Source organism: Eufriesea mexicana, unplaced genomic scaffold, assembly GCF_001483705.2.
Source record: "Eufriesea mexicana isolate 0111107269 unplaced genomic scaffold, ASM148370v2 scaffold1723, whole genome shotgun sequence".
Classification (NCBI taxonomy): domain Eukaryota; kingdom Metazoa; phylum Arthropoda; class Insecta; order Hymenoptera; family Apidae; genus Eufriesea; species Eufriesea mexicana.
In genome coordinates, this window is record NW_016909858.1 from 445599 (window position 1) to 458577 (window position 12979).

The 12979-nt window shown below is 30.3% G+C and overlaps 3 protein-coding genes and 1 long non-coding RNA gene across 9 annotated transcripts; 1 reads left to right on the forward strand and 3 right to left on the reverse strand.

Moving 5' to 3' along the window:
- Positions 1 to 1702: 1702 nt before the first annotated feature.
- Positions 1703 to 6268, reverse strand: LOC108548622 (laccase-1). 3 transcript variants are annotated; one of them, XM_017901654.1, is made up of 11 exons: positions 6036 to 6268; positions 5504 to 5577; positions 5046 to 5335; positions 4075 to 4285; positions 3671 to 3948; positions 3455 to 3578; positions 3137 to 3357; positions 2858 to 2981; positions 2554 to 2766; positions 2230 to 2448; positions 1703 to 2161 (listed from the first exon to the last, which is right to left on the reverse strand). In XM_017901654.1, the coding sequence occupies exons 2-11, from the start codon at positions 5568 to 5570 to the stop codon at positions 1788 to 1790; spliced, it is 2121 nt and encodes a 706-aa protein (XP_017757143.1). In that variant the 5' UTR covers positions 5571 to 5577; positions 6036 to 6268; the 3' UTR covers positions 1703 to 1787. The 3 variants fall into 3 exon arrangements, with proteins under 3 accessions (XP_017757143.1, XP_017757142.1, XP_017757141.1); XM_017901653.1 differs by having other exon boundaries at positions 2269 to 2448; positions 2858 to 3044; XM_017901652.1 differs by having other exon boundaries at positions 2858 to 3044.
- Positions 6269 to 7886: 1618 nt separating this feature from the next.
- LOC108548634 (SAC3 domain-containing protein 1) lies at positions 7887 to 10562 on the forward strand. 3 transcript variants are annotated; one of them, XM_017901676.1, is made up of 7 exons: positions 7887 to 7983; positions 9128 to 9319; positions 9387 to 9548; positions 9630 to 9878; positions 9953 to 10093; positions 10147 to 10336; positions 10406 to 10562. In XM_017901676.1, the coding sequence occupies exons 1-7, from the start codon at positions 7952 to 7954 to the stop codon at positions 10478 to 10480; spliced, it is 1041 nt and encodes a 346-aa protein (XP_017757165.1). In that variant the 5' UTR covers positions 7887 to 7951; the 3' UTR covers positions 10481 to 10562. The 3 variants fall into 3 exon arrangements, with proteins under 3 accessions (XP_017757165.1, XP_017757163.1, XP_017757164.1); XM_017901674.1 differs by lacking the exon at positions 7887 to 7983 and adding an exon at positions 8642 to 8770; XM_017901675.1 differs by lacking the exon at positions 7887 to 7983 and adding an exon at positions 8642 to 8770 and having other exon boundaries at positions 9956 to 10093.
- Positions 10530 to 11877, reverse strand: MED4 (mediator complex subunit 4). Of its 2 annotated transcripts, none has more exons than XM_017901678.1 (4): positions 11534 to 11877; positions 11035 to 11441; positions 10853 to 10972; positions 10530 to 10769 (listed from the first exon to the last, which is right to left on the reverse strand). In XM_017901678.1, exons 1-4 carry the CDS (start codon positions 11602 to 11604, stop codon positions 10600 to 10602), a joined length of 768 nt encoding a protein of 255 aa, XP_017757167.1. In that variant the 5' UTR covers positions 11605 to 11877; the 3' UTR covers positions 10530 to 10599. The 2 variants fall into 2 exon arrangements, with proteins under 2 accessions (XP_017757167.1, XP_017757166.1); XM_017901677.1 differs by having other exon boundaries at positions 10530 to 10790.
- Positions 11878 to 12499: 622 nt separating this feature from the next.
- On the reverse strand, positions 12500 to 12958 carry LOC108548655 (uncharacterized). The gene is made up of 3 exons (XR_001890274.1): positions 12849 to 12958; positions 12593 to 12735; positions 12500 to 12523 (listed from the first exon to the last, which is right to left on the reverse strand). It is a non-coding gene; the product is annotated as an uncharacterized LOC108548655 (long non-coding RNA).
- Between the last annotated feature and the right edge of the window lie 21 nt (positions 12959 to 12979).

Here is a 12979-nt window from a genome sequence, read left to right on the forward strand (position 1 = left end):
TTATTTTATGTATATATTTATATTTATTTCAAATACTGCACAAAAATTTTCAGTGTAATCATCTTAAGTATTATTATGTTTTGAAAGCAGCAAGGTCGTTTGTACACAGAGTGTTCATAAATATGCATGTAATTTTAAAATGCATCCCTCATAGTAGTCGGTCACACAAACTCTAGAATGATTTTTTTTCCCATAATACACATAAAATTGGTTCCAGCCACCCATTGCACACGCACGGTATAGAAACAATAGACGAGTGAGTATTGAAAGCTATTATAGGTAACCGAAACCATAGATATTTCGTTTTCATCATCAGTTATTCGCGAAGAAAGCCGTACAGAAATTATGGTAGAAATGAATAGATACGGCATCCTGGATAAAATAAAATGTTTCTAGAATTTCGTCCTTTATAACACTTTAAAATCATTGATATCGATCCATATATCAGTATATACATGCATACAATATAGCGCGACAAAGTATTTAAAAAATAGTTTTCTTTATCTTTTATTCGCTAGTCTATATATGCCCTTTAATATTGTCTAAATTGGGACTTGATTTCTGAAGAAATACATACATAAAAATCACTATTAAAATTAAAAATTGATATTGAGTTCATTGTCAAATCAAATATTTCGAAAACTGAAGGTCAAATCGGAAAATCAATAAGAATAAAAAGTATTTATTCGTTTTCAAGAAAAACAAAATCTGTCATAAAAGATTAGAATTTCAATTTAAAAAAATTAAATTTATTGTTGCACAACTAAGTAATTATGATTTAATTTCAAGACAACGTTAATACCTAATGTACCCTTTCGAACTCTATAATTTTCGTCTACAACATTTTTTTCGACAAAATTTAGTTTTTGGGATATTTCGTTGTGTAAATTAAAATGAAACACTCTGAATAGTAAACTTATTAAGCGATTTTCATATACGAAATTTTATGATAGCGAATTGATAAAATACAATTTTTGGGGTCAATAATAGCAACTTGTTGCAAATTGTATTTAAAATTTTACAATCATACATATACAAAATAATTTAGCAACATGCGGATAAATTTATTGATCATTCTTTCGTAGGAATCAGTAAACGGTAAACAAAAGCAAACACTTTTTTTCTACATACAATAATGTACTCAATTAATGGTATTTCATTTTTAGTAGACATACTTATAGTAATTACATCACAGGGTTGAAATACTGAATAAATAAAATTACTTAATATCGAATGTAAATTAAAACTTATATAAAATTTGAATGTATCGCAAAAAGAGCAAGAAATAGTTTATCTTTGAGTAATGTAATGGAAGGAAAACTTTAATGCTTAAATTCTTTTGAGAGAACGTTATGTATTTTTATACAAACACAGCAAAATTCGTTGAAACGAGTTTAACGACGAGTTTAATCATCAAATAAAATATTTCTTGCGCGGAGTACGAGTATTGACAACTATTACATTACAAAATCATTCTATTTTATAGAAGAAAAACTATTTATACCATATAGTATGTTTTAACATATCTGATAATACATCATAACGTATCAATTATATCCCAGATATTAAACAACATTTGTAAGAAAATTAATTTTTGAACCTTTATTTCATGATACGATATGTCATTATATCGATAAATGTTATTTGATGCCGCGATTATTTAGTAGCTTAGAATGATCAAACGTTTTTAAAATTTAATACGAAACTATATTACATATTCTTGCATCAATCGCTTACATAGATCTAACAAATATATTAAACAATTGTTGTATATAGGCGCTTTATATTTACACAAATTTATAGATTATAGTTATCCAAGAACAAAAATATAACAAAGAATTGGAAATAATGGTAGTGGTGGTGGAAGATGAGATTTGCAATATTCTTGAAACCTGCAGTAACATCTTTATGAATTGTTGTATATCGTTTTCAGTAGTTTTATCCATCATAATGTTTGAAGTTTCTTCCATAGTGTTTTCCATAGCCTTTAATAAAATGTTCGCAGTATTTTGTTCAGGTTGTATATCTTCGGGTTGCCAATTACCGCATAAAGGAAAATTACGTGGAACTGGTAACATATCTTCATGTTCACCAACTTTAAAGATTAATGACATTCCGACTTCCGCATGAAATTCAATGTGACAATGGAACAGCCAATAGCCTGGAAGAATATTAATATTGCACAAATTCCAAATGAATTAAGAACACTGTGTCAGCTGTCAGAAATACCAGGATTATCAGCGTAAAATCGCATAATAGTATAACCACCGTCAGGTACCGTTACGGTGTCTTTTAACGGAGCTCGGTCAAGATTTCGTTGTATTGCTCCTTTTTTATCTAATGCTTTCACTTGATCAACAGTGATATTTTTGCCCACTCTTTTCATTGAAATTACACGAAATTGATAGCCATGGAGATGAAATGGGTGATTTGCATCATAAGCAAAGCCTAAGATATAAGTAATAATTAAAAATCTAATAACGTTATTTCATTGATTCAACATTGGTTAAACACATGCAGATAAATTAAAATAGTTTAAAATAGGTATCGAACCTTCATCCACCAATATTATTTCTACCACACTGCCAAGTTTTACCCGGAGCACGTGAGTGCAAGCACAGTAATCTTCTACGCAACCTTGAACAGTACTCGCATTACAAAATTGATTCGAATCAATGAAATCCCTTTGAGATAACAAAGGAATAGATGGTAACTTCATTGAGATGTGATTTAATTGAGGAGTGAGTACTCTCTTCGTATTCTTCACTGAAAATTTCATCGATTCGCTTAAAAGAAGCAAAAAGCAGAAAATTCGTGAAATATCATCAATATCTTCATTTAATATAAGCAATATTACCTTGATTAAATCCATAAAGTTTTCTACGATGGAAATGAGGATTATCTTTCTTGTAGAAGTCATAAGATACATAAAATTGATAATCAGGATGTGCAGTATTCGATTTATCATTTTTATCCATGGCCTTTAATAAAGGAATGCTGATACTTTTATTAGTTTCTGTACCCTCGTTTAAAGCATTTATTCGCTAAGGAAAGGTATGTATTATACGTACGTTGCATATCATTACCATTCATATTCAATAAATTGGTAAATTCTAACATTGCAATACAAACATACCCGACCTATGAAATTATTGAATTCGCGTTCGTACGTGACTGTACCGTTTGGATCTTCTTCCATTGCACCTTCATATCGTAATATAGCAATTTGATAAGCTTTGGTGAATCTTTCATCACAATCCATTAATCCACGAAATCGTATCCAGAAGTTATCCACGTTTTGATTTGTTTCAACGATAAAATCGAATCTTTCGCCAGCATAGCTTACTAAAGATTCCGCTAGAATTATAAACTCTGTGTGATGTACTTTTAATACATATATTTTTATATCTTTTAGTACTTTTTCTGTATACTTGCTTTATGCATTATGCAGTACCTTTGACAGGTTCAATATCACGTCCATCTGTGCTAATTATATTCATAGTATGATTATCAATCGATAATTCGATTGGGCAATTGAGAAACTCGGCGTTAATAAGCCTAAACCTGTATCTTTTATTCTGTAAATGTATAAAAAAATAGAATTGCATAAATTTGTTTAGCTGAAAATCTTCATTGGGAATAATATGCTTTTCTATTTGTTTAACGTTACCCGTTTAACAGTAAATGTTGCGATCGGCATAATAGCAGATACGTTTTTTCCGTTTTGATCAACCATAAAACGACCCAAACCATTAATCAATAGATTAGGTGGTTTATTATTCCCATCTGCATGATGATGGCTTAAAAATTTATCGATTCCTAATTCGTGAGTCCAATCCGAAATCAAGATAGTGTGTTCGTCAATATCATATAAATGATTATGCCCATTGACTTTCGGAGGTGCACGTACAATTAATGCACCAAACACTCCATCACCTCGTTGAAAACCTAAAATTCCAGCTTGCCATTAAAAACTATAACAGATTCAACAAACTTGCATTACGCATGAAACGAAAAACAGTATTTGTAATACGTGAATTGAACCTAAATTTTCGAGACATCTGTATCCCATACCTAAATGAGAATGCCAAAAATGTGTGCCTACTTCCGTGGCAACGTAATCGTAACGAAAAGTTGAACCCGGTAAAATCGGACACTGAGATACGTAAGGAACACCATCCATGTACGGTGTTTTTATATGATGCTGACCATGCCAGTGTATCGTTGTACTCTCGGAATGTAATAAATTTATTACATCGACTATTATCTTATCACCTTGGCACACCTACGAACAGATATTCATTGTTAAATGAATAGAGGCTAGTTTAATGAACAAACATGGTTATTAATTAAAGTATTATAATTATTTAATTTTGTTCGAATGTTTGTCGATATCCTTAAAGATTCTGTCGCAGAAGAATTTTTCATATCGTTTCGAAGACTTATGGAAAAATCATTTAAGTCAAACTCGTGAAATGATTACAAGATCTTGATACACGGTCATTATACATTGCATGGGAGTATATACTTCTGCATGTATATATACAGAAGAATAAAAGCAATACGTGAAAGCATATATACTCTTGCAATGATAAACACTATTACAATATGCACTTGTTACCTATGTAATATTGTAGCATTTGGTAAATACAACCTTAAGGGAAAGAAGATACAGAAAAGTAAGTAAAAAGAAAAGAAAGTAGAAAGAAAAGAAAGAGGGCAGTGAAGAGACAAAAGAATGAAAAACCTTTGTATTGGTATACGGATGAAAGAAATGGATGTACCTAAATGTATATTACGAACATTATTTATTAAGCGTTTTCGAATATTGGTTTTTAAGATATCAAATACGATAACGTATCAAGCAAAAATTAGGAAAAAGTTATTTGTCTTTTTCATTCTCATTTTTAATCAGTATCGATTTATAATTTTCTACATAAAAATAAACTTTCATCGACACCAATAATGCAATTACTTTTGATTAACAAACGTTTTTCTTGTGCTATTCACTGATGTATCGACATATGTACTAGTATATAGTGTACCTCGATAGGCGGTCCAGGCATTTGCCGATTAACTACCAAAATTGATCTTTCGATACCATCTGCTGGAATACAATGTTCACGAAAGCAATCCGTGATGTTAAATGGGCAGTCATAGCACGCTTTGCTCATTGTATGATAAGTCTCTAACCTAAAGACATAACGACATTTCATCGGTGATGCTTCATCTTTGCAATTACGTCGACACGGATGTTTTATCCAGTTCAATTCATCGGCTGTCTCTGAGTCAATGTCCTCAAATTCAAAATCATTACGCGTCGTTATGATAATTTCTAAAGAGATAAAGGATTATCCGATAACAAAGAACATTTACATATATTTTTATACGTTATTACATGTTAATTGATCGATTTTGCGAAAATCTAAAAACAGGGTGAAAAATTGGTAAGCTTTCGTCTTTGTTCACCGATGCGATATTTTCTTTCATTATTTTCACTCACCCGACAGATAATTGCGAGGTAGTAAAGATAATTCTATCAAAAACAAGATCATCTTCCAACACGTCATTTTCGATCTGCAAAGTTACAAAGTTGTGAAATATTACACGCAATCAATGACCGCACGATTCACACAATATAACTGATATCGTTTCACTTTATCGGCAAAGAAAATTATTCAAACATCGTGACAGACAGTGCATCGAGCAACGAGACTGGTGACGAGCAAATAAAACAATAAATGCGACATTTCACTTTATCTAATCTGGATATCATAAAAATCTGATGCATCGTAAATAAGAAATTAAAATTTGGACTGGCGATATAGTAATGAAGGAATCATATATTGCATAGATATTTGTGTAAGATAGTTACAATCTTTTGATATTTTAAATAGAATTTAATTTAAAAAAATGACAGCTATGTATTAATAATTTTTGATAATTTACACAATAATATTTTGTATAGACACAAGCTTTTTCTGCCAATACAAGATTTTAATTATATTTTGTACATTTCGTTTCATAAAACTTACATTAAATGGTAAGTTGGCTTCACGCACAAAACGCGATTACTTCAAAAATTTGACTTCACGATTGTACAATAATCGTTAACAAATCTTCCTTTAATTTCCCATTACAACGACATGATGTTGCCATTTAAAAAACAAATGTTCTAAAAAATTTGGTTTTTGCTATTTTACTACTTTTGACTTTTTGACTACTATCTTATTCGCGTCAACACGTTCTAATATGCCGCCGTGTAAAATCGACGATGTTTTATGAAAGACTGAACCAAAGTAGCGATGTTCGTTTCACTATACAAGGATTTCTTGGAGGTCACATGTATCCCACAAATTGCCAACGGTCCTCTTACTTTATCCGATTAATGTATCTATAGGACGACGAGAATAACGTCAACGGTTTCGTGTTATTTCCTCTTGTAATTATTCTTCCCCTCTGGGAAAAAGTATTGCGGGAATTTCCATTGGCACAAGTACGTGGTAACGTAATGTTTGGTATTAATAATATAATACATTGTTAAGTGAATTTTCATATGGATATACATAAGTACTTATTGTGAAGTTTGAATACAAACTTCCTTAAATATCAAAATATAATACCGACAATTTTCAATGTCTTTTGTATAAAATTACACATAATATAATTGGTACCCATGTAAATACGCAAGTAAGTATGTATTTATGTATGTATGTATCTATATATGTACAATATGTGTGAATAAAATGTAAATACTCTGAAAAATGTGCATATTTGTTTCTGTTCACATATTTCGACAACTGCTTAATTCAGGAAATTATTGTGATCGAAATTAAAATTCTTTTGTAAAGAAATATATACATAATACTTTGTATATATTTCGAAACTTTTAAAGGCATGCATTGTTTATGTATATGCATATATAAGTGAAAAAAATATTTGATAAATTCTAGAATATAAAGTGATTTCTTTATTTATTACGAAATCATCCTTGATACATAAAAAACAAGATAACTAAAATTTCATTTCATGGTTAGGATAAAATATTGCTTTTGTACATATATAATTAATCGTTCGTATTATATTTCTTTGTAACTTTTAATACACGAATTGTTACCACATAAAACGTAAAAGTATTAATCACCAAACGATCATCATTTGCATGTAACTAACATATCCATATAAAATCTATGAAACAAATATGGATTTTTTCGAAGAATTTAGCAATCGAACGTCAATACGTGTCACGGTTTTCCCGTATAAATCACACGTGACTCATAATCATTAATCTCTTAATTTCCATCGTGCATAAATACTAGTAGAAATAATAACGATAATCTTGATGATTAGAATGACAATGATAATATTCAATGTGTATTAATAAACATACATATATATTATATACACTTGTATATTCTTATGATTTAGAATTAGAATTAAAATAAACACATGACAATACAATGATATGACAAACAATACATGATATTTGTAATTCCAATCGAAAATATTCCAATACGTTACACAATTATTTATCAGATTACACATAATGAGCTCGAAAGAACATCATGTTACAAAAATGGAATGTTTTACAATGATTTGGTTGGAATTTGCGCTATAAGGAAAGCTTGACAAAACAAATTATTTATCTTAATCATAAAACAAAAGTAAAAGTTAACAACAAACCCTGTTTGACATAAATTTCAAGAAAATTAGATCATACTGTGGGGATGAATACGGTGAAGATTTATATTCATCATTATACGTTGAGCCCCGCGCCGATATTGCTGTCATTTCCGTTTATCCCGTAGCGAGCTTAACGGCGAGAGCTTGGGCGATATTTGAGATGGCTACAATAAACAAAAAGATTCCTATATGTATTGAAAGAAGAATTGTTGTTCACCAATTACAAGAAAAAAGGAGACGTTGACAAAATCCGAAGAAATTGTTCGGGATGTTACAACAAAAATTCAACGCTATACGGACGTAAGAGAGCCAGAAATTTGACTAAAAAAGTCATTACATTTTATAATACATGCAAAAACAGACCATATTTTTGTTTAGAATGTTTCTACAGATTTCATTGAAGTTATCACATTTATTTTTTAATTTTGATACTGTTGGTCCCAGTGATCGACGCTGTCCAAACGATAAGTCCATTGTCGGTTCTTAGGGACCGACACGGAGCTTAACGTGTTATGTTATTGTTGATAAAATAAAAAAATTAATATGAACTAATTCTATTATCCTACTATTAGTTCTACTAATTCTAATGTTTTCTATTAAGTTTAATCTTTATTGATTGAAATTGCGAAACTTTTGAATTATACGAAAAATTGAGAAAATAATGAAATCGAGTAATAACATGCAAAAGTTAAAGATGAAGAAAAAGAAAATTAAGTTTGCGTAAGAACGTTTACCTTTACCTACAAGGACATGTCAGAACATTTTCTTTGATCACTATTAATGCCTTCATTTTGTTATTCTATCATAAAGAATAGAAACTATTATCCGAATTACATTTGTAGTTTAAAATATCGTGAGATCGAAAATTAAATTAGAAAATATTATAATATTCACGTGCTGTGCAGAAATGTGTATATGTATGTTAGTGTGCGAAATTAGTTAAGAGATATTCAACATAACCTACTCACGTATATCAGTACAGGATTTCATCTTTATGATAAGTATTAATTTAAGAGATTTTTTTCAAGATGGTTGAGTTTATACAAGGAACATGTTTGTTAATGTGTCCAGATAAAGAACGTTGGATGTAAGTTATATGTGCACTAATATGAAAAATTATTATATTCCTTTTTTTTACATTATTTATAATTATACGAAAGATAGAATCATTAGTAATTTAATGACCAGTGTTGCATACTTTTTTTTTTTCTTTTTTGTTGTCAGAAAGTGGTTTTTTGTATTAAATCATGTTTCAATGAAAAATTGTCGAAACCTACAGTTTTCTGCAGTATCATCACAATCTATTAAACTATCATTTTGTCCTATTTATTATTTGCAAAAAGTTTTAGTTACGGGATCATACATAATTATCTTGCTTTTACTACTTATAAATCCATTACATTATAATAGGAATAATAAAATTAATTTATAATATCATTTGTAGCAGAGAGAAAGAGGGTTTACTACATAAGTTCGAGATCGACGAAACTACAAAAGAAACAAAATTACCAAAAGCAGATCCAACAAAAACCATAAAATGCTTTAGCCGTCCTGCGGCAGGTTTAGTTATGACTGATATAAAACAATTACGTCCAGCACCAGTGTTATTGTTGACTATAAAATATTTGTTTACTAAGTATGTATAAAATTTAAATTAACTTAAATGAATGAATTTCATGAATTTTAACAAACATTAATTCTAGAATAGCTACGCGAACGGATGTGGATTGGATTATAGTATATGATTTTATCTTTGATCGTTTAAGATCCATTAGACAAGATGCAGAAATCCAGAGGATTGACATTTCTACGAACATTCAATTGTTGAAACCCATAGTTCGGTTTCTTGTTTATTCAACGCAAAGGTGCAATATTATTTTTCTTTAAGCAATATTGAATAATGTACACAATAAAACAAGAGAATGGTTATGGAAAAATAATTCTAGATTATGCGAGCGAAGTATCTCCGAATTTAATAGAAAAATCAATGGTCAACATCTCGACGAATGCATAACGCGTTTGTTAATTTTATACGAAGAATCTGAAGATAAAATGAATTCTTCACAATTTATTAAAGATATGGAGAAATTAATAATGAATAACGATCGTTCACAAATGGAGGCGTTGTATATTCTGTTACACATGGGTAATACAGATGTCTTAATGAGGGCGTTACGGCTTCCTCTCAATTTACGGTACAAATAAATCGAAATAAATATTATAGCGATTGAGATATTTAGTAGCATGTATTCAACATCATATTTTTTAGAAGATCTCTTGATATGCAATTATCGATAAAAATATCATTTGCTTGGTACTTAAAGAATTATGTACGCGTTTGTACCTTAATTCCACAACTTGCTCCAATACTTATTTGCGCAGCTATGACTAACATACAAAAGTTAAGAAGGTATGCATATACGTTCGAATTTCGATCAGAGGGATAATAATAAATTGTTACAGAATGGCGCTAAAAATTATGAGTTCGGGATACAATAGCAAAGTTTTCACATTTCCAGGACTTAAATTGCAACAAGTTTTACTATATAAAGAGATAAACAAAGTTTGTGCAGATTGCGAGCTGTTTGGTATTGCATTCACCAATCAAAATATTTTATTTCAAAAAGCAAATTTCAAAGACGAAATTGAACAAGTAAGTAAAAGTTTAATTCAATTGTCCGAAGGAATAAAGGAAATAAGCCATTACTCTTTGTCATTTCAGGCACATCCAGAAATGTATTATACACGTCAATTTTTACATAGCCTCTTACCATATATTTTACTTGAATCTATGTAATGTTTATAATAAAATCTTTATAGCCTATTGCTTTATTTTTTTTTTTTTTTGATAATAAATTCATCATTCGATACATGCGCATTAAATCCTGTATAAATAATTTTATGAAAAATCAATGTTCATTGGGAATCACTAGATGAACTACTCGAAGAGTCTGTAGACATAACTTCAACATCTTCTGTTTCCTGCTTATGGGTGTTCATAGCAACACTTCCCTGTCCACTCACAGACATGTGAATTTCACCTGATGGATGCCATGCAAATTGATTAGTTTGAGATACAGGTGGTTCTAAAACACACATTGATCTGTCTAAAGCAAAAAATATTTTAAAGTATTTGTAATATGCACATATAATGATTGCGGAAACTCACCACCTACTGGATGTCCAGCTCTGTGCAAGTCTGACGATATTCCAGGATGTGTACCTGGTATTTGTTCATTTAAAGGAAGATCGCTTAAACGTCCAAGGAATCCCAATCTCATTTCAATATCTGCAATAGTCAAGGCAATTTGCATGGTTTGCAAATAAATGCAAGCGTAAATAATAATTTACCAGTAGGATAAGGTCTCCTGGGATCTCCTTGTTGCCAGGTAAGAGGAGCGCATATAGCATTCGATGCGCTTATTCTGTGTGCATATTTAATTAATTCCTCAGATGGTACAGGTCTTCTATTGGCACGGGCAATGGATTGTAATTTTTGTTTAGCTTGATAAATTGCAGTAGCTAAAATCTGTTCTGCTTCCTTCAATTGTCGCTGTAATTGTTGTATATCTTGGTCTTGTCTTTCAACTTCAGCTTTTAAACCTTCCATCTTGAGGTTAATTTTTGCTTGTTCTGCTGCCCGTTTCAATATTGCTTTTAATTCATTGTCTTTAACTATTAACAATTCCGTTAATTGAGCGTGTTCTTCATTTGAGAGTTTTAATGGCTTTTGGGCTATTGTATTTTCTATCATTTCTCTACGACAGCAAAATCAGCAGTGAAAGAACGAAACTTAAAAAAAAAACTATTAAAGGCAACATTAGATATTAATAATTCGTTTGAACCCTACTTCGCTATTAATTCGATGTCATCGATGATAGACAACAGAACCTCTCTTGTACTTTTGCAGGATGATGCCATATCACACTAGTGGGTAGGCAGCTTGTGCGAACATTTCGGGGAAAGATCGCCAGGTGTCGCTACCAGTGGCTTGTAGCGTTATGTGCACCCGATCATTCGATTTTTTGAATCGAAAATATTGAAAATCAAATTCGTTTTTTCAAGTAGATATCTAGCCAAATTCAACGAGCTAACATACCATGAATGAGCTCGAGTAAATGTTGCATTACTAGAAATTTATCTAAGAACTTATCTACGAACTGTCGACAATTCACAACAAAGAAAAAATGTGAACACGCCAAATTCTTAATTCCTGATCGCGATATATCGAATTTCACGAAAAAATTCATGTCAAGAAAGAAGCATGTATTAATAAGAAAAGAATGGTAACGAACGAAATGAACTGAAAATGTCGAAATTTCTAAGATTGTTAAATATTAAATATAAATAAATAAATAAATGGATAAATTATTAAAAGTTAAAACTAAATAATTAAATTAAATAAATAATTGAAAGGGAAAAATAAATAAACAAGTTATTAAAAATTAAAAATATTATTCTCTTAAAAGCCCGACGAACATTTTTCTTGTAACTTTCATTTTATTTTTTATCCTTTCTTCATTGCTCTGAAAATATAAATCTTTATAACTTGTAATTCTTTTGTCACTTTCTCAACATTTTTTATTCGTAAGTCCAGGTGGTTCAACTTAATTTTGGATCAGTTCTTCATCTTCCTCTGCTTCTTCACCAAATGATAAAAGATTGAAATCTCTGTAACAAAATGTTACATTGCAAATAATAATACTGCTGCTTTTTTCGTTTTTCAACTGTCCTTAACTTTTTCACTTTCCTGTACTATTATTCTTGGTAGAATATCAGAAAATGGGTTGTACAATATTATAGTTTTTATGAAACTTGGAGGATAAAGTGGTCTATCAGTCTACAAAAAAGAGGAAATATTATATTTATAGGAATTCTTGTCATATATTCTTGCAAACATTAAATTTACCTCATCTACAAGTGCTTCTTGGAGTTTAAGCATACTATATATAGATTGTCCAGTAACTCTACCAAAGATTGCATGCTTATTTTACAGGTCTAGCGTAGAACTAACAGTAAAAAAGAATTTGGGAATCTTGTATGAAATTTGTCCTAAAACATGTATATCCAATAATTATTTTTGAATAAAAAAGGGAATCGTTTAATTTATAAATATAGTCTGACTTTAAACGGTTCTCCATATATTTTACCACCTTGCCCTGTACCTGTTGAATCACCACCTTGCGTTATAAATCCTTTGAGAATTTTATGAGAGATAGCGTCACCCTAATAACCTTCCATACATAACGGTATGAAATTTCTACATGCCTTTGGAGTTTCTTTCGCAGATAATTGT